The sequence below is a fragment of the Neltuma alba genome, unplaced genomic scaffold, assembly GCF_004799145.2.
Source record: "Neltuma alba isolate B1F8T4 unplaced genomic scaffold, ASM479914v2 tig00012185_pilon, whole genome shotgun sequence".
Classification (NCBI taxonomy): Eukaryota; Viridiplantae; Streptophyta; class Magnoliopsida; order Fabales; family Fabaceae; genus Neltuma; species Neltuma alba.
The window spans coordinates 390,287-411,708 of NW_021636727.1; the positions used below are offsets into that span (position 1 = coordinate 390,287).

General features: G+C 30.2%; 2 protein-coding genes across 2 annotated transcripts; one reads left to right on the top strand and one right to left on the bottom strand.

Moving 5' to 3' along the window:
- The first annotated feature begins 574 nt into the window (after nucleotides 1–574).
- Nucleotides 575–3,343, top strand: LOC114724325 (rac-like GTP-binding protein RAC13). The gene is made up of 7 exons (XM_028910662.1): nucleotides 575–811; nucleotides 918–1,005; nucleotides 1,540–1,649; nucleotides 1,770–1,833; nucleotides 2,035–2,099; nucleotides 2,223–2,288; nucleotides 2,993–3,343. Exons 1-7 carry the CDS (start codon nucleotides 713–715, stop codon nucleotides 3,089–3,091), a joined length of 591 nt encoding a protein of 196 aa, XP_028766495.1. The 5' UTR covers nucleotides 575–712; the 3' UTR covers nucleotides 3,092–3,343.
- A 7,510-nt stretch (nucleotides 3,344–10,853) lies between these two features.
- On the bottom strand, nucleotides 10,854–13,444 carry LOC114724359 (WUSCHEL-related homeobox 9-like). The gene is made up of 4 exons (XM_028910698.1): nucleotides 13,288–13,444; nucleotides 12,270–13,097; nucleotides 11,375–11,583; nucleotides 10,854–10,859 (listed from the first exon to the last, which is right to left on the bottom strand). Exons 1-4 carry the CDS (start codon nucleotides 13,442–13,444, stop codon nucleotides 10,854–10,856), a joined length of 1,200 nt encoding a protein of 399 aa, XP_028766531.1.
- Between the last annotated feature and the right edge of the window lie 7,978 nt (nucleotides 13,445–21,422).

Consider the following 21,422-nt stretch of genomic DNA (forward strand, 5'->3'; position numbering starts at 1 on the left):
AGAACGATGATGTTGTACCTCTGACAGCTAGCATAGAACTCTATCAAGTCTTAATGACACACGAATCAACGAAGAAATTGTGCTAATTTTTTCTTTTCATCCACAGAGCTCCAATTCTAAAGCTATTCAAATCTAGCTGGAGCACAGTGTAGAACTTACAAGAAATATATAGACAACGGTTAGGACCATATAAGACCAAAGCAAAGTCACAAGCACAACAAACCATTTTGACTTTGCTTGAAATCATCAAATCAAATGAAAACTAATTCCTCAATTCCATCATTAACACATACACAAGAGACCAGAGTGCATTTGGTTAATTAAACCAAATCCTTTTAGCTTTTTTCTCCATCATTCATAATTCATTCTCTTGCTAGCCAGCTGCCTTCTCCCACACTTAACCAACTAACTCCACCACCCTCCCTATACCTACTGATAACTTACCTTTTCTTGTCTCTTCTCTCTCTTGTTGGGGCCTTCCACTTGAAGAAAAAGCTTTATAAGATGGACGCAATGATTTTAAGTTGAATCGAATTCCCATAAAGCCATAACTAAAGTAGGTCACATCCTTAGCTAGCTGCTAGGTTGTTAAGGCCCAGCTACCCTCCTCTCTCTCTTCTTTCTCTTTCTTTCTTCTTCATAACTTTCTTATATTACAGATTCAATCTTCTGTACATAGAGGAAGAGGAAAAGAAGCAGAAGAAGAAGAAGAATGAGTACAGCGAGATTTATCAAGTGTGTGACGGTTGGAGATGGTGCTGTAGGGAAGACATGCATGCTTATATCCTACACCAGCAATACATTTCCCACTGTATGTTTATTTCTTCTATATACACACACACACATAGTCTCTTTTGTTGAAGGAGTGAGCAGTGAAGATTCAAACTGATCCATCAATACTGTTTTCTGATATATAGGATTATGTTCCAACAGTTTTTGACAATTTCAGTGCAAATGTAGTGGTTGATGGCAGCACTGTGAATCTTGGTCTATGGGACACCGCAGGTTGTTTCATCTAACTTTGATCTAACTTTCCAAATGTCATTTTGTTCTAAACTATATATGAAACATCCATTCTTCACCAAAAGTATCCAAAATTCTTCCTTTTAATATGATGATAGAGTATCTGGTACATATGAGCATTCATTTTATATTGAGTTCAAATAAATCCTCTCAAATGTAACTTAGCTTAAGTGAGGAGAGAGGAAAATGTAACTCCCTCCTCAAACATGCTACCTTGTGGAACATGTGTTTGAGTTTTCTATTGTATGATCCTGTAATAGAAAGATAAACACAGAGTGAGTGGGTGGGCCCCACTTTTGTTTTTATCCCCCTTTCTTTCACTCTTATATATATCACTTTACTAGTTGAAATCATTTTAGAAAGAGCCTATTTTGAAATATAACACAGGTTAATTTGTTTATGTTTGGAGAACTTCATTATTGAATGCTAGATTTTGAAGTATACCCATTTTTCAGATCAAACACTTTGAACTACAGATTAGCATAATTATGGGTCATGATGCTATTTGTATTACAGGACAGGAAGATTACAACAGGCTGAGGCCTTTGAGTTACAGAGGAGCTGATGTGTTTCTTCTGTGCTTTTCTCTGATCAGCAAAGCCAGTTATGAGAATATTTCTAAGAAGGTTAATTATCTCCACTCTGCCTAAATTTTTTTCTTTTTTCCTTTTAATTTTTAATGTAAACATGTTTTCTGCATTATTATCTGAAACATTTTCAAGTCTTTTTTATTTACTTGTATACAGTGGATTCCTGAGCTGAGACATTATTCTCCAAATGTGCCGATTGTGCTTGTGGGAACAAAACTAGGTAATCGAACACAAAAACTGTACCAATCGTATTATTATTAAGTAGTGCGACTCATTTCTCAGATTTTGTGTGATACGTAGTATATTAATTTATTTAGTTCAAATATCTTCTGCATTATTCATGACTTTCACTGGTAGTTAAGTATTATCAAATTAAAGGACTTGAAAGCTAATAGTGGTTTTCTGGTGAATTATTACTCAGATCTGAGAGATGACAAACAATTTTTGATGGATCATCCTGGAGCCACACCAATCACAACTTCTCAGGCATGTTCTTCAAGAGTTCATTAAGAAAATGCCTTCATTATATAGAATATATATATATAATTGAGCTTTTTTTTAAAAAATTTTGTTTGGCTTTTAAGTAATTAACAAGAATGTAATGAACAGGGGGAAGAACTGAAGAAAATGATTGGTGCTGTCACTTACATAGAGTGCAGCTCTAAAACTCAGCAGGTAAATCAATCTTTGGTCTTTTCTAAAGTGTGTTAATATTTGCTATTTTTATCGCTTCTTTTATTACTAGCCACCATTAATAGCTAGAGAGATGAAGATGAAGATGAAGAAATGTTATGCGTTGTTCAAGAGAAAAATAGAAAAATTTTTTTTATATTTTTACCATTCCTGAATTAAAAATAGCAATATAAGTCTTTTTTTTTTATCTCACCTACTTTTTCGTTCCCCTCAAATTTTATTCCATTTTTAACTTACTAACTCTCATTTGGTTATAACGTTTATTTTGTCTAATATTAGTTATATCATTAATTACAATTAGTGTTTGATGCGTAACAATGTTTATTTTATTGTTTTTAATAATGACAGAGATTTGTATTTACTTTTAAATTTATTGTGAAAATGTTCATTTAGGAGCGCCAAACACATGAAAAATTTTTAAAATGTGAATTACGCCTATTGTTAGAAAACTAACATTGATATTAAAATAATGACATTGACCACTAATATTTTTAATATTAAAGAATAATGTTATTACGATTTTAAATTTTTCAAGAAAATTTACACCTAAAAAAAACTTTTGGTGTCCAGTGCTCCTGAATAAAAAATTTTGGGTTGAGATAAATTTGCACATTCACCCTGTGTCTGTTATTTTATAAGGCATAATCTTTCTTATTGACTGTATTTTGGCTTCCTTGTGGTTTCAGAACGTGAAGACAGTGTTTGATGCGGCAATAAAAGTTGCATTGAGGCCACCAAAGCCAAAGAAGAAAGCACGCAAGAGAAGGACCTGTTCTTTCCTCTGAGCTTTACAGATCCTCTTTCTTTTTTCCTTTTTTTTTTTTCTCGTTCACTAAGTCATAAAATGTAGGAGAATTAAAATTTTATTCTTTAATATTCATATTGTTAATTTTAATATATATATGTGTGCCAACTAAAGCTCTTAATAATATTCATGAAGGATATATACACACACACATATATATTAGGTTCCTCATTGTGTAAAATTAGAATATGTTATATTGTAAAATCACTATTTTTGTATTGGCTTTTGTAAATTTTTATCGTGTTCTTTCTCTTTATTAGTATTTTTTCCTGAACCTTTTCTTTTCAAATTATCCTGGAAAATTTTTCTAGTTCCTCAGGAAATGTAAAGAAAAGAGTGAAATGTTATTTTTAATAATTGTATAATATTTAGTATCACTGATTGAGAAAATGACGATAAAATACTTATTAAATTTTAAAACGACAAATAGATTGTGCTAATTATTCTTGTAAAGCTTTTGACATGCTAAGATCACCTACTTGTTATTTTAAATTTTAATAGGTGTTTTTTTGTCACTTTTTGTTGTTGATTTCAAATGCAAAATAGTTTTTATTTTTGTCAGAATGCTAAATACTAATTTTGGTTCTTAATATAAGACCAAATTAACTAATTTGAGAAAATTAAAAAAGTTAAAAAAATTATTTAATTATAAGATATGTTACATGATCTTTCTGAAATAATTATATGTATTATTAGATTACATATCAGTTTATAAACTAGACAAATTAACTTAAAAAATGATAAATATAATATTGTAAATTAATTAATTAATTTTATTTTATTTACTTTTTTTTAATAGTTCCTTTAAAAATCATATAAATCAATTCAAAACTGCTTCTCTAAATAATTCTATAAGTTAATTCCTTTGGTCTTAAATATAAGAACCAACTGGGATATTTCTTTTGATTTTAGATATAAAATTTCAATTTAGTTGGCTTCCAAGTTTATAATTTTTTTCACGTTATTCCTGATAATTGTGAAGTGTTTTGTGGCTTGGTTGAATTTGGTTTAGAAGTTGGCACTAAAGGGCAGGGTGAGATAAGACTTGTGAGACCTCTTATTTTATTCTGCCTCTCTAAATTAGTACAACTCATTCCTATGAAATATATTCATAATTCAAATTTAACATAAAAAAATAAAAATTTAAACAGTATAATTTATCTCTCATATTCAGTATGATGCATGAAAATGTATTTTTATTTTATTTTATTAGAAGACAATTCATTAACACAAGGTAAAATGATTCATATAAATTAAGCTTTTTTTTATGTATAAATATTCTCCTATTGGATATAATTTTATTTGAGTTACTATCAAGTACTAAATATAGATACCTCTCTCAATTAGAATTTGAATATTAGTTTGTTGTATTATAAGATATTAGTCTCTTCCATCAAACTTAACTTTCATTGGTTAAATTAAGCTTCTATACATGTGACGATAAACTTAACATTATGAGGCCCAAACCTCCAAATCCGCTCGGCAAAATAAATACACACACACAAACACTAAAACCTATGAAAACATAAAACAGCCACCACACAATCCACAACTAACGGGACATATGAATCAATCCGGCTGTATCTAATAGAAGAAACTAATTTTTTACAACATAACGAATTAATATTCGAATCCTTACTTAAAAGGTACCTACATTTAATGCTGACAATATCTCAAATAAAATTATTTCTAATAGAAGAATAATTATACGTAAAAAAAGAAATGAGACATATGAAAATATGTGTTTAATTATTCTTATTTTAAGGAAAGATTAAATTGTGGGTTTGTTGGGTTAACGATGATGATTGATTTGGCACACCAAACGGGTCATTTTAGTTGGTGGACCTTCATCAATAATAACAACCTTTTACTTCATAGTGTTGGTTTGATTGTATAATCTCTTTGTTTCCAATTTATGTCGCTTTTGAAAGCACCACTCTCACCTAATTTTGAAGTAAAAGTCATTGGCAGTTATTTGTGTTGCTCACCCATTCTGTCAAACAGTAGATTAAACCAAATTAACTCTAACTTCTCTATGGTTATTTTCTCATACACTTCACATTTCAAATATTAGATTAAATTTGAATAGTTCATTTTTTTGGGTAATTGAATGGTTCATATTTAGTACTCTATTTTAGAAAGTTATCTAAGGAAGTTGTTTTTGTTTGAAACTTGGTAATACTCGAATATCAGATATTTTATCAAAAAAAATTATAATAAATAAATAAATAAATAAAAACTGCTAAAATTGATATTAATAGTTCAAAATTGTGCTGAAAAATCTTTTTAAAAATATTTTGTAAAGTTTTTGCCAACATTAAAGTTAAAATAGATGAGAAAGGAAGTAAAGAGAAGCTGAGCCTATATAAGCTCGCTATGATACTATTGTTTTTTTTTTTTTTTTGGGTTATCGAAAGTATCCTCCCACTCAAATAATAGAAGACTAATTTCTCATAGTACTGTTAGACACCGTAGTGGAGACTCCTCCCAACAATGTTTTTTTCAATACATACCACCCTAAGGATTGAATCAAGGACATGATGTTTAAGATACCCAAATCCCTTCTACTTGGACCAATACTTGTTGGTCTATGATACTATTGTTAGTTGTTGTGATGTGGAATTTTAAGATATTAGATTTATGGGTCTTAATCAGTTGGATATACCTTTGGTGGTCCAATAATACCTATTGCCTAACATCAAACTTTTTTCGGGTAGAAACCAGACGGTATTTCCCAGCCATATATCAACGGAGAAGAGCTTTATTGGTTGCCTGATGTCAAACTGGTATATTAATACTTGCATATATCTTCGGAGCAACATGATGTTTTGATGGGCCTATAAGCAACATGTTGGACATATGGGCCTATCGAATATAGGGCGTGCAAAGCATTCTAAAAGCGGGAACTTTCTACCAGGCCTAAGGCCTCCATGACAATGGGCTTTATTCGCCGTTATCCAATGAAAGGAGAATGGCCCAATTTGATCAAAATCTCTCGTGCTCAAATATAAATGAATCAATAACCAACAAGAGTTAGTTCAGTTTGTAAAGAGTCGACTCATAATCTGTAAGGTAGTGAGTACAAATCTCACTACTGATTTGAGGACCTTATTGGTGAGCAATTTATAAGTACCTCTGTGAGCACTCTCTCAATCTGGAGGCATGCCCTGATTCTAGAGAAATTTAGTCTCATTTTAATTTTAATCCCTAAAATTTTAAACCAATTGTTTTGATCCCTCAGGAACAAAAAAGTTTAGACAAACCAAAATGAAATCAAATTTCATGAAACAAAATTAAAATAAAATCAAATTTCAAAGACAGAATCACTTGTTTCAATTTTTTTAAAAATTCTAAATGTAAAAACCTAATCCACTTGATATCCCAAATCTATAATTTTTTCTGCACTATACCAAGAAAGCATAGCTCTATTAAAATAAGATTATGCTAAACACGTGCTAGGTCAAGAGGATTGTTTGCTTCTTAATTATGAAGTTTGCAATCCATGTATAAATATATTCAAAAGTTTAAATGTATATACAAAATGAAATACAAATATTGATTTCTTATAAACCATTTTTTTGCCAACTGTTCTAAACCAATTAATGGATTATTAGAAAGGAAAATTGGTGAAAAGGTATATGTTGTGTAACTCTTTTTCTAACTGTATGTAATATATCTTTAGTTATGTGTAAATTATCTTCATTTTCAAGAATTTTTACATGTCATTAAAGATAAGTTACATACAATTAAAACAAACACATTCATTAAATAAGAGTTACACTGGATTCTTTTTTTTTTTTTTACGAATAAACTTTTCAAACTTACCTATTTTCCCTAATTAAAATCCATAGAAACCAATAGAGTGAAGAACAAAACAAAAATATGATATATAGAATGGTAAATGTGTAAATTTATTTTAAAAGTTTTCATTTAAGCGTATTGGGGGACCTGAAAATTTCTTTAAGTGTAAATTTGTTTCCAAAATTTAAAATCAAAATAATGTTACATATTACTACCTCCGGTCCTAATTATAAGATCCCGTTTGACTTTTTGTTTGGTCCTAATTATAAGACCCCAATCTATTTTATCTCTCATATTTATACATTTTTTTCCAAGATAATCCTTCTAATAATGATAGTTCTAGCCAATATACTTAATTAGCAAGGATATTTTAGGAATGACAACACTTATTTATTACAAATAACTAACTTAACTTACTTCCTTAATCTCTTCAAATAAGTCAACTGGGTCTTATAATTAGGATCGAAAGTAGTATTATTTTCATCATTAACGTTATTAACAATAAGATATAATATTATTATAATTTTAAACTTTTACAACAAATTGTTTTTAAGAACACTCTAACCCTATATATGTATATACCCTCTGTCTATATATCGAAGGAAAACAAAATATAATGCAGATGGAGACAAGAAGTCAAGAACAGTCGCATCAATCAAAAGACTGTAGAATCACCTAATACCTTGTTGATGTGGGAATATACAATCAGGCTCTTTCGCAGTACCATTCTCCAGTATACTCAATTATGGCACCTTCCATACCCCACATCACGTCCTCATAATTAAATCAGATTTGATGTATGAAACAAACCAATAATAATAATAATAAATTAATATATTTCTATCTTGTCAAATTTAAACTCGTGGGGGTAATGATTATTATACGTTCTGTGTCTTGATAATACGTTGATATGCCATACGTGATGGTTCATGCAGAATATTAAAACGTACCTTTGGGTAAAGACAGTGTGCATGCTACAGAGTTTTAAGTGGAGAAATGACACAAATCAATCAAACAGATGTAATCAAAGAAGCTTAATTCTTACTTATGGTGCTGATTAATTGGGTCAAGAATTATCGAGTATAAGAGATTTAATATCACTTATTATTTCTTTTAAATACTATACCGAGTACAATTAGTTTACAACTTTTTTTCTTCTTAAAAAAAAAAAACTTACGACTCTTTGAAGATATTTATCTTTGACTATTTTTAGATTAACTGTATTCAGTATCATATGGCCGTGCTTCAATTTTAACCTTATTATAACAATTACTTTGAGTTATGAAGTAGAATCTGCAAAAATTATCGACACATACGCTTTTTAATCAATTTAGACATCTAGAATTAATGTAACTAGTGGCTTTTTGAAACATGTACTGGTTGAATAAAAGTGATTAAACAATTAATTATGCATAATTATAATTAGATCTTTTAATCCATATTAATGTTGGTTAGAGGATTATTCTACATTATTATATATTTTCTGATGGAAGAATGAACAGTCCAGACGGGAGGGTCAAATCAAGAACTGTTGTGATGAGATCACACGTTAACCAATCTGTGCAAAGAACTGTGTGACTGAGAAAGTGATAATTAACAACTCTTCCATTTTCTTCTCTGTTCCATTTCATGTCTTTGTTATCAAGTTTCCAAAATGGTACTTTGCAACAAAACAAAAACATTTGTACCCTTCCGTTTCTGGTCACATTTTTTCCGATTCCTCCCGAACAATAAATTCAGATTCACACAGTAAATCTTATCTCGGATTATCATCTTGTTTTAGTTCTGATTCTTGAAAATTTGCTTTATCTTAGTTTACTTAAAGACTTTTGGTTCTTTTTGTTTTGATTCTTGAAAGTTTACTTAAAGACTTCTTTTTTCTTGAAACAGGGTTTTTATAACTAAAACTACTAGTTTCAAATGTCATGAATCAAAATCAAAATTAAAATAAGATCAAATTTCAGAAGTTAAATACTACCTCCAGTTCTAATTATAAAATATCATTTGTATACTATGAATGGGGTTTTATAATTAGGATAAGTGGCAGTATAATGTTAATCTTTTGGTCTACTATTAAAAATTGTTCAAATCATTAAAAACAAAAAGAAAAGGAAGTTGTGAACTCTTCATGTCGAATTGTTTTTATCTTATTACTTGTATATCCACTTTTGAATGACCTAACAGTCATATATGTTCGGACATCTTTTCTTCTTGCCTTATTTTCTTCATTCAAGTACACTGTTTGATGGAGAAGAAAGACTTGCGAGGGAATAAAATGAAAAACTTTCACTTAAATTTACATGTGACATGACATAGACAAGAATGAGATCAGTTTTTGTGTTTTCCCTCATGTTTAATATATTGTTAGAATGAAAAGTTGAAAACAACACGAGAAAAGAGGGGGAAACAAATATATCATTAAATTTTGTTAAATGGAAATATTATTGAATGGAAGTCCACATCCATAGAAAAATAAAAGGGTATATATAAGTTTGTTAAAATCCTAGTCATAAAGTAGCTAGCTTAGATTATTTTGGTGGCATAGACAAATCTAAATCCAGGCTGCTACTTTAATCGGAATTTTCTTTTCTTTGTCTCTGTCATTACTATTATATTAATTATTATATATAGTCACTTTTTTGCATTTATAGAAAATCTGAAACGTTAAATTGCATGCATTTACATTAACCTGGTCATAATTTCTCCAAAGTTCAGCTGACATAGAAGCATTCTGTTTGTGCGGTGTGTGAGAGAGGGGAGAAGCATCTGGAAATAATGCAAAGTTGAAAGAGAAACAGAGGCCGTGCTCCGATCCGAAAGTTGTGGCAGAAAATGGGGAGTTCAGAACTCTCTCACTCCTGTAGCTCTGACCCTACGAAATAAGAGATAAAAACTGGGATTTTAATTAAAAAAATTATTAAAAAATATTTAACATGAGTAATTATCTGTTGCATAGGATTAGGTAAACCCATTGCAGTGAGATTGACCTATAGTATTCTTCAGTTCCACATATATATGTTTGTTTAATCCTATATAACAAGCAATTTTTCATACTAAACATTTTTTTAATAGATTTTCTTAATTGCAGTCACAGTTTATTTTTCATTTTCAATATTTCGTACCAAACAAAATCTAAATATAAATCTAATTTATAGTAAACTCTTTTTTTGGAAGCCTGGTTTTAAATATAAAATTTAATTTGCAATGCAAATTACGCTGCAAATCAGATTTTATATTTAGGATATCAAAGGTAGCATTTCATAATATATAAGCAATATTATAAGAAAAAGACAAAAAAAAAGGATTTCTAATGAAAAAACACTGGTATACCTATAAATTAATAGTGATACGAACATACAAGTTTAAAGGGGAGACTGATCTCAAAAGTACCGATTAGATGAATAAACCCATTAAACTTGTAAGTCATACGGATAAACCTAATAGGTACTTCAATTAGGAGACTCGTATAATAATAAATCTCATACAGCATCACTTTTGTGTTTACTCTTTGGCCCTGCAGCAGCAGGGTTGCTAAAAATGCGAGTATTTAATTTAAATTATGCATGGTTTCATATTAAATATTACTAAAACAAAAATATTAAACCAAGTAGTCTTACTTTAGAACAAATATTACAATTTATTTATGAAATTGAACTATTAGAGAGAGTACTACACGTTATGAATTGATCTCATCACATCATCAACAGAAAAACACATCCCATACACACACACACACAAAAATATGAAGTCTGCATATAATTACTTTAGAACTTAGAAGAAAGTAAATTCAGTTACATATTAAGGTCCATCGATACTAAATCAAACCCTCGTACTCTAATCACCACACTATAATTATATGATTCGAACACAAAGATCTCCAGAGAGGTACGTAGAGATCTCCATATGTATCCAAACCCCATCACCTTCAACTGTCTCCTTTTCTATATCTGCACATTCATTAGATTCAATAAAATATAATAAATCACCATAACTTGTGGATAGATGTGAAAATTTTAGTTATTATAAAAAAATTCATAGTTTATGACAAAGACAATATCATGTTTTGAATTAGATCTTTACAATCATGCAGTTTAGACGGAATAAATACAAATTTTTTATTATGAAATTATTTTTTTTCCTGTTTATATTCATATTAGACTTTATTTCTCTGTGACTAAGCTATATATAAATATGTAATCACTCATATAGTATGTTTTTTATTACTGTGGAAGACCTATAATCTGTTCCAAATTTTTCCAAAAGGCATGAAAATAAAAATGTTTTTCCTTAGTTTTAAGACATATAAAATAAGATATTTTTTTATTTTTTTGAGAAAATGAACATATAAAATAAGATATTAATTTTTTTGAGAAAATGAAACATAGTTAAAAAAAGGATAAAAGATAAGAAAAAGAAAAAAAAAATTTGTATATGAGAAATTAGAGGGTCTTAACGTGCGCACCAGATAATAAAATGCGCCGTGCTGGAGTGACTGGAGCGTGACGCCCCACTCATTGGTTGGGACAGGGTGTCCTGTTGCCGCGTGGATCAGAACCGCGTCTTCACCAAAAGCCGCTCGTACGTTGAAGGGACCAATAGCCACCTCGAATGCGACGTCGTTTATGTATACAATAGATTTCGCAGCCGTACCACCTGCCAGCTCCCCTGCACCTCACACACACCCAATTATCCCCTCTAGTCAAAATACCCTAAGCCCCAAGTTGAGATTGAGACAGAGAAGCCATGCACACGTCTTTCCATCAACACAATCAAATCTTAAGCAGCACGATCCTCAAATTACCATTTTACCCCCGACCTTTCTCCTTAATTATCAAGGATATCCCTCCAGTTTATTTTCTTGCTCATTTCCTAATTTCTTTGAAGCAGGGAAAATTACAAGTTTTATGTACAACTCGCCCAAAAAAGGGTCCAAGATTAATGTTTGATTTCATCATAATACATGACAAAATTCATCAAAATCAAAAGCGGCAAGCCCCTTTGATCTGTTAATTAAAAAGTACTATACTATGTCATTGGTACAGAGAGAAATAACAATCATAATATAAGTGTGCATGTGTGTACTACGACATGTAAAATCTCATGTTCATTGGTTTGTTTACCGAAAGTATTTATTCTGTTGTAGGATTTTATGAATGACACATGCATCATTGTATCTTCTTGAAAGGTATTTGTCTTGTGATATAGATATATAGTCACGTGGTATGCTATAATAATGCCAAGAAAATGAATGTATTTCTCACAACACGATCTTGTGTGGGTAGGACCACTGTAGAGAAGCATGCACAAGCAAGCTCGAAAGTAAATAAAATAAAAGAAACCAAAATTATTAATTTTACCGTGAATTTGAGGGATGAGGGATGGAACAGTAACAGTAGTGGTGGTTGCAGAAGCCATAGAAGGCACAACAGTACTGTGAATGGTGGAAGTGACAGAAGACGAAGACTTATGATGATCTTGTTCTTTCTTCTGATTCGTCATCTCACTGAGCAAGAGACTAGTGCAAGGCCCAACGTTTTGATTTTGAACAAGACCAGACAGCTCAGAGAAGCAAAACCCTTGATGAGTTGATGTAGCAGCAGAAGAATTTGAAGAAGCAGGGAAGAAGAAAGGCTCAGAAAGAGACGTCTCAGTATTACTATTATGGGTCTGAAAATATGAGATCGGGTGGTGGTTATTATTGGTCACAGGACCAGCGGAAGTGGGAGAAGAACTTGGGAGGATCATATCAGAAGAGAAGCCAATGGAGAATGATGACTTGAAAGGAGGAACAACACTGATTATTTCCTTGGAGGATGAAGATGGAGAAGACCTGTTATCAGATGAAGAATTAGAAGGTGAAATATGAGGAATGATGAGAGAAGGAGGAGGAGGAAGTGGTGAGGTTGATTCGTGTGTGATATGGTTATTATTGTTGTTGTTGGTGGTTTTGTTAGAGTTTTGGAGGTTTCGAAGCTTGTGTTTGCTTCTGGACTTGCGATTCTGAAACCAGTAGAAGACATTGGCGTCACCAACTTGACCATACTCTTGAAGCTGAGCTCTGATCTTTCGGATCTCATCTCTTGGTGGATTCACCATCCCTGAGTTGAAGATCGCTTCCAGAATCCTAATCTGTTCTGGTTTTGGGTTCCACCTCGGCTTTGGCTCTGGACTCCTCTCCTCACAACCTACAAAACCCATTCAATATAACATGAAACTTCAAAACACCAAATAATCTCTATCTCTAGGACACTATTTCTACAGAAACTGCCTCAAATTTAGATCATTCAAAAAGCTTGATTGCTTTGTTGTTGGGACAGAGAGGCGAAAAGGGCTTTTGAAGAAGATAGGTTTTTGACCGAATATTATTATACGAACCTGAAGAAGAGGAAGAAGAAGGAGCGTAAGGGGTTCGGTGGCAGGAGGATGAAGAGATGAGAGAGGAGGAGTTCATGTCGTGCTGCTGCCATGGATGGTGGGGATTGCAAGGCTTGGACTTGAACATGCTAGGCCAGTGTCTGTTAGAGGAAGCCATGATGATGAAGACGACGAAAGACGACGGATCAATACAAGAATGATGCTTAATAATGATGAGAAGTTTGAATATAAGGGTTTTTAGATAAAGGAATCAAATCAACTGAGAGGCTAGATATCAAAGCAGCCAACCATAAGAGAACAACGTAACATATACACATACCAACTAGACCTTTATATATATAGTGCTATCCGTGTGTATGTGTGTGTGTATAGCTTTTTAATTAGCTTTTTGGTCTGAGAAATCTGAATAACCCACTAACCAGCACCATCTCTTGTACCCTCTCTTCACCTACTCTCTCTCCGATGAGACCCTGTGTCCATTCTATAATATTGCAAATTATAATAATGAGAGGTATTAATTAAATTCACAACAGGAATCGCCTGTGAGATATATGAAAGATTAAAAAAGGAAAGGAAAGGAAAAAATATATATAAAGTAACAGTAGTAATATTATCGTACTAACTTACCATGTCTCCCATCCCCTGCATTACTTTTGCATTAATAGTGATCGAGTTCTTTTCTTTTTTTTTTTTGGTTTTAAGGGTTTAAAGAAGAAGGAAAGTACCCCCGGATGTGAAGCAAAGAGAACATGGAAAGGAATACATGCTTGGGACTTAATTAGGAATCTTGGCTCAGAGATGACAGATAAAGCTGTTAATGCTTTGAATACTAGGTCTTTGAGTTTCCGGTCAGTTTCTCTCTCTCTTATAAGTTATATATATATATATATATATATATATTATATATATATATATATATATGATCTCCAGAAATTTCTTTCTCTAGAGAAGAAATGAAGGAGCAGATTTCAGGATTCTAATACATACTACTATATGATCATCACTTGGGTTTGCTAGCACTGTATTAATGGGATTATTTTTCTAATGGAAGAGGTTGTTGCAGGAGTAAATGAAGGGGTTTGAAAGTCAAGAATGATAGGGTTTTGTGATTGGAAGGAGGTGGTGGGTTAGTAATTGCAACTTTTTTTATTATTTTATTTTCTTATTAATTTTGGATTTTTTATAATAAAACTTTCTTGGATTGACTCGAGGGAACTTTATTTATTGTGATACACTAAGTCTTGATGTGCAATTTAGTTCACAAATTCAAATTCATTCATTTCGCACCTCAAAAGCTTCAAAACCCCAATAATAATCCTTGGTTTGAGTTGCCAAATGCATGTGTAAATCGAAAATTAGTTGGAATAGTATTAATTGCGCGTTGATATTAACGAAAGAAAATTGGAAAAAAATATTGGTCTAATTAATTTGTTTGAGTTAGTTTGTGTTTTGAATATCTCTTTAAAGTTTCGCGAATAAAGAGAATATATATTGATGACAAAAAATTTCACCTCTGGGCATGTGGAGTACCATATTTTTAGATTTCTAACCCTAATTAATACCGTTACTATTAAATAATAATTTTTTGTGCTAATCACTATTATTTTAAAAAATTAAACTGAACATGTCAATATTTACGAATGTTTTGATAATATTTAAATTAATATTGTTAATTGGGATTAGAAGACTAAAAAAACACTGTAAAACAATCAAAATAAAATCTTTTCCTTTTTGCCAACATAAAAATAAAATCTTATGTAAAGCTAAATCACCAATTTACATATATTGATTGCATAAAACTTAGTCGTAATTAAAAGGTTCATTTCATGGGGTTTGTCTATTGAGATTTATAAACTTTTCAAAAAGGGAAGAAAAAGGCACACACATATGATTAGTTCTGAGCTTATGGACAAATGTAATATGACAAAAATGCTCGAGACAAAATTTCATGATTTCACATTATTGTTTTGATGTTACCTATCCGGGAAATTCAAATAAAAAAAATTAATTTGCCAAAACAAATTTCCAAAAATCAGTACGTACGTTAATTAGACACTAAAAAAGATAATAAAAATGCCCCAAAAATAAATTAGACACTGGTGTTCATGTTCTGGCAAAAAAAATGGGGCCAAAAAAAAAAAGATGCTGATGTTCATGAAGCAACGCAATAAAGCTGCATTTTATTATCTCTCGTCCTCAATATAAAAGCTCATTTCATTTTTATTTTATTTTTAAATATAAGACTTCAATCTACTTTATTTCTCATATTTATTTATTTTTTCTTAAGGTAGTTTCTTGTAATAATAGTAGTTCTGGCTAATACAATTGATTAGCAATGATATTTTAAGAAAGACAACACCTATTTATTATAAATAACTAACTTAACTAGTTTTCTTAATCTACTCAATTATAAATAACTAACTTGCTAGTTTTCTTAATCTACTCCAATTAGTAAACTAACTCTTATATTAAGGACAGGAGGTAGAATCAAATTACTCTACGTATGAAATTTTTTTGCATTATTTTAGTTTTGATTAAAATTTAATTCTCTAAAGCATTGCAAATTTTCAGTGGCCGTTGTGATCGGTGAATTAAAACAAAAGTCTAATTTAATATGAAGCTCGCTGACATGTCACATGAATAGCTATACTTAATACCCTATTTTCTATTTTCTATTTTACAAGCACCATATTTAATGCACATTGATTACTATGTCAATAAAAATTTTAAGAGTATAATTTAGTCAACTATGTCAACCAAAAATAAAAATATTAATTATAATTAATTTTCTCATTATTCAAAAATTAGCCCGGGTTAATTACATTTATACTTTTTTTTATACACTAATTGCATTTATACTAACCCACCAAAATTTTGAGATCCGAAAGGACAGAATTTGAATTATAGTTAAAAGTCACTGTAATCGAACTATTTAAGAGCTCAAATTAGTGAAATTACTATTATCGTACCTTTAAGATAATTATCATTATTTTTAGTGAAATTGAAAATTTTAAGAAAATTTTAAAAGATAAAAAAAAATCCAAGGGTGGATTTCTTGAAATTTTTGTAAGGAATCCTTTGAAATCTAATGAATTTGGACGTAATTTTATAATTGGAGTATTGAAGATGAAATACGAATAATGATTCAGCTGTCATTCTTTCAGAATGACCACACACTGTATGCATGTAAGATGCTAAGGGCAGGTAGGTTGAGACCTTGATGCCAAAGGCGCCTAAGGAATAGACATCTCTCAAAATGAGTACTTTCAATTTTTAATTATAATTATAAAATTTCAGAAAAATTAATCTACATGTTTCGTTTTTCACTAAAAAAAAAACACTTTATAAATACCTAACCCAAAATTAAGTTAAATGTTGAAAATTTGATTTGAAATAACTATAAAGACTTAATTAAATCAAGTAAAAATTATAAGAATTTAATAAAAAAATTATAAGAAGTTAATAAAAAATTATAAGAATTTGATTAAAAATTAAGTGAATCTGCATATAAATTTTTCCTAAAATCAAGTAAAATTATATGATTCTACGTCTTAAAATCTCATTTCAATTCTGGGCTCCGGGGACTTGGAATTGGAGATATCCTTATAGAATAATGCCTCCAATTTACAACAGCATGCCTCTATATCCCCAGTAATATCAAAGTTTCTTTCTTTTTTCCCCATATTTCTATCATCTGAATTTGAATTTTAAAACCTTTGTGCATGGGGTGTTTGATAATGCTCAAAAATACTTCTAAGAATCACTTGTTCATAAAATAAGATAAATTTCTCTATATATTTACTTCGTAAATCGTAAAAACACTTTTAAAACTATGATTTGATTTACATTCAAACACCCTTGATGTCTCGCTGCAATTTTACTTTCTAATTCAACGCTTTTTTCAAGATCTAACATTTTTGGACTTTTGGCTTGCTTTTAGTTTCATGCTTCTTCTGTTCGGTATCCAGTATATATGTAAATGATGAGCTTAGATAATGGTAAATCAAGCCCCAAAAAAAGTACTGTTCGGTCCATCAGTAGTTCCTCATTTAAGCGCAAAAACCATCAATCGACATTTTTCTTTGAACTACTCTTGATTAATCCCACTAAAATGTTCATAAAAAATCTTATAAACTAGAATAGTTGACAAATTAAAAACCTACATAGATCTCTTCCAAATAAATATTAAACAACAAAAAATTTAATTTGTTGAACTTTTCTAAGATTACCTAGTAATCCTATTTATATGAAATTTTAGAAATATCTATGCATTAATTTTTTTATTTTTAAAACAATTTTTATTTTTTTTGAAACAGAATAAATTTTTAAAAAAATTATCATACATAATTTTTTATTCTTATAATATTGCACACATTCTAATAAAAATAAATTTATATAATGATAGAAATCATCCATCAACATCACTAAAACTCTCACTCAAACAATATTTAATACTCCTCCTTTCGTTAACATAATAACCATTCAATTAATCTAGGTAAATTAAAGAAGACAAATAAATAATTTAATTATAGCAAATATGACATGATCTCCTTAAAATACTTATGTGATTATATTCAAGTTTATAAGTAAAATAAATTATTTTAAAAAATGATCAATATTATAGATAAAATATATAGAAGTTTTATATTTAAGATCAAGACCAATCTCCTAACTAGCTCATATAATTAAGGCTGAAGAAGTATGAAATATGAAGTTAATTTATAACAAGTTATCTCTAGCCACCATAGCTAATAACAAGTTATTATAATAAAGCAACAATAACAAGCCTTGTCTTACTAAATAGGGTTAGGTACAAGGATCACACAAAACTATTATACTCCATTAACAACCAAATATTTAGATATATTATTAATCAAACAATCCCGTTCAATAATTTCATTAATAATTTTAGTGGGTGTTCTATTCTTTTGGTACATAACAAGTTACTATAATAGAAAAAGAAATCCTGGATGAAAATATAAAAACTCCATCACTAATTTAGACGACAACTTATATCATCATAAATTAATCATCAAATATTGGAGTTTTAAAAAAGGAAGCAATACTGCATGAGCCATCTGTAGTTTCTGATAATGGTGGTGGGTCTCTCTCAAGGGCCTCAGTTTAGGAGAGACAGAGAGGAAGCAAGGCAGGAAGTGGTAGTATACTATCCCATCACACATCTTTGGCAAATGAAGTAGACCTTCCTGACCTTACGGGTATGTCATGTGTAAGCCTATTATATTATCACCCATGCTTACTTTTCCCTCATTAGCATCTGTCTACTTTTCAATTCCCTTTTGGCTTTTTCGCCATAACTCTCCTTTTTACCAAGCCGCATTTATTATACTTGAGTAAAAGTAATATGTATAATTAAGGATGTGTGTGCGCGCATATGTTATGAATAATACATATAATCAGGTAGCTCCGTCGAGTGAAAAAAAAAAAATTGATATTGAGAGAATTTGGACTTTATAGAGAAAAATCACTCAAGATTATTCTGTTTGAGATTGACAATTCCTGAATATAATCTGAAAAATTATTGTTAATTAGGTAGTCACACGGGCAAATTAATGTTCAGCTGTTCCGGTTTCTAAATCATCTTTTAGAAAAACTTTTCATGTTCCTATTTATAAGTAATTTTGCATAATCTAAGGAGCAATCAATATTTTTTCCAATAGTACTCTTGATTTTATATGTTTGAGTAATTACAATAGCTAGAGAGAGGGAAGAGAGTAATGTATGATATTTCATTTAATAAGATTATTTACCGAAAAGATGTGATAATTTTTAAACCATCAACTGAATCTAATTGGCTTGCTTAATATGTTTGGATGAATTAAATATGAAATATAAAACAACACCCCTTATAACATTAAGTGAGGCTGATTATATGGATTACATAACACTATTATGCTATGTTAATAATCAAATATTTGGATGTACTAATAATTTAAAGAATTTTATGTTGATCTATGTCATCGAAGATTCAACAAAGTTTTGCATGGATTATTAAGAGCCTATCACAACTCTTCTAATTTATTCGAGTTTGGAATTGGCTTAAATCATAGGCGGAGTTAATTAAATATGAATTATAAATTAAATACTAAATACTAAGGGTTTTATTCCTTTCGATTGGTGACAAAAAGATCGATCTATATTGATTAGTTCATGATAGTAATAAATTGCATGCAGAAAGGCACGTTCCAAGATGTTGCAGATGCCCATTCCTTCTTCATAATGGCATTAATGATACCTCTTTGATTTGCAGTTCTAGTTCGGGCATTTGTGTACCACTCAAGCAACCACACATTTCATCACAATAATTTTACTCTCACTTGTATTTAATTCTTTTTCTCTCTTCTTTTCCTTTCTAATCATCTTTTCATTTCTCTGTTCCTACCATTTTGTCCGCACCAGAAATATGAGAGAGGAAGATCATAATAAAGCAAAGTACTCCTATTTGCAGGACCACATCTATATATCTAAGATCTGATCTCTGCTTCTCCTACATCTAGCCATATAATATATACACACACATATATAAATATATATAGAGCTATATATATAGCTCTCTGAGTTAATAATTTGAAGAGTAATTTATTTCTAGCTCTGTGTCAAGTCATTATTCTTCACTTTTCATCAGATGATGATGAGAGTTGTTATAAGGTTTCTTATTGGTGAGCTATGCCTTTGATTTGATTGCACAAGTTACGTACCAAGTACCAACGATTGGATCTCTCAAAATTTTAGGGCTTCCAAGTTACTATTAGGTACTTTAAAGCAGATTTGGTGATTAATGTTATAATATAGTATTTATATTTTAAATTTTTGACGAGTTTCCTTAAAATAATGAACTAATTGACTTAACTTGTTTGCACAAACATAAAGATATAATGTTGTCAAAATTCAAATGTAGTGCATATGGTCATGAGGCTATGTGTAATTTGATTTTAAATTAATTTCCAAGAAATGAATACGAAACACATAATTTATATAATCACCAAATCTACTTTATAGTATATCTAGTATATTAAAGGCCTATGTGGAATATTATTAAAGGAGTAAACTTTTTAAAAGAACTAGGTACTTCTTTTCATTAAAAAATATACAGCATGCAATTTTCACAAAGTATGAGAAAACAGAATTATTGATCCGAACAAGTTAGCACTCCTCCAGTCCTAAATATATATTCTTAATTAATAATCCATTATCAAAACATTAAAAAAAGAATAGGTCAAAAAACTAGTCAGGTACCGGTTATTCGTTAGGTCTGCTCGAATTCTCACCCAAAAAAAAAAAGGCTGCTCAAAATTTTTTAATCCTTTTAGATATTCTGGCATTTATTTTGGATATTATTTTCTTCTAGATTTTAATTTAATTTTAAATTTCAGATTTTTAATCAAAACATTTGATATTCAGAAGTTACCTTAAATTTTAGAAGCGAAAAAAATGCACTGAGCCTGAGGGATCATTTTCTTATGGCATTTGTGAATCTCATATTTGTGAATTTGGATTTCATTGTGATTGTTTTTGTATGGGGAAAGACAACACAGTCCGGGGTTTTTTCTCATCACACAAATCAAAATTTCATCATTATAATTGTAGAATTAGTGTGTATAATACTACTTTTAGTCTTAAATATAAGAGATAGTTTGTAATAAAATTTATACTCCAAACTAGATCGTATATTTAAAACCAATAATAATATATATGGCGGGATAATCGGCCAGCCTGCCAATATATTGGCTAAGCTGAGAAGTTCGGTTAATTTTTAGTTTCGAGCTAACCCAGCCCACCACACAAAAATAGACTCCTTATAGTAGATTGGCCTTACTCTATTAAACTTAAATTTATATTGGATTCTAGATCGAGTTGAAAATGTTTAGATATCAATTTTCTCATTAAGTATCTAATACCACGGCTAGCTTGAATTTAACTCTCTATATTAGGTAAACTTGTATGGCCCTTGGCTACATACTTGTTTGCTTGTTGCAAATTACAAATTTGCTCAATCAATATGATGATGGTTATTTGTTAACTACTATGTTCAAATTCGATGTGTAAATTATGGATTAATATTAACTCATTTAAAATTTAAATATAATATCGCAGTGTACAATTTATTAGTAATA

Coding starts and splice junctions, on each gene's coding strand:
- LOC114724325 (XM_028910662.1), top strand. CDS start 713: ATGAGTACAGCGAGATTTATCAAGTGTGTGACGGTTGGAGATGGTGCT. Junction 812..917: donor CCAGCAATACATTTCCCACT/GTATGTTTATTT, acceptor TCTGATATATAG/GATTATGTTCCAACAGTTTT. Junction 2,289..2,992: donor GCAGCTCTAAAACTCAGCAG/GTAAATCAATCT, acceptor TTGTGGTTTCAG/AACGTGAAGACAGTGTTTGA.
- LOC114724359 (XM_028910698.1), bottom strand. CDS start 13,444: ATGGCTTCCTCTAACAGACACTGGCCTAGCATGTTCAAGTCCAAGCCT. Junction 13,098..13,287: donor TTCTTCTTCCTCTTCTTCAG/GTTCGTATAATA, acceptor TGGGTTTTGTAG/GTTGTGAGGAGAGGAGTCCA. Junction 11,584..12,269: donor CCTCATCCCTCAAATTCACG/GTAAAATTAATA, acceptor GGTGTGTGTGAG/GTGCAGGGGAGCTGGCAGGT.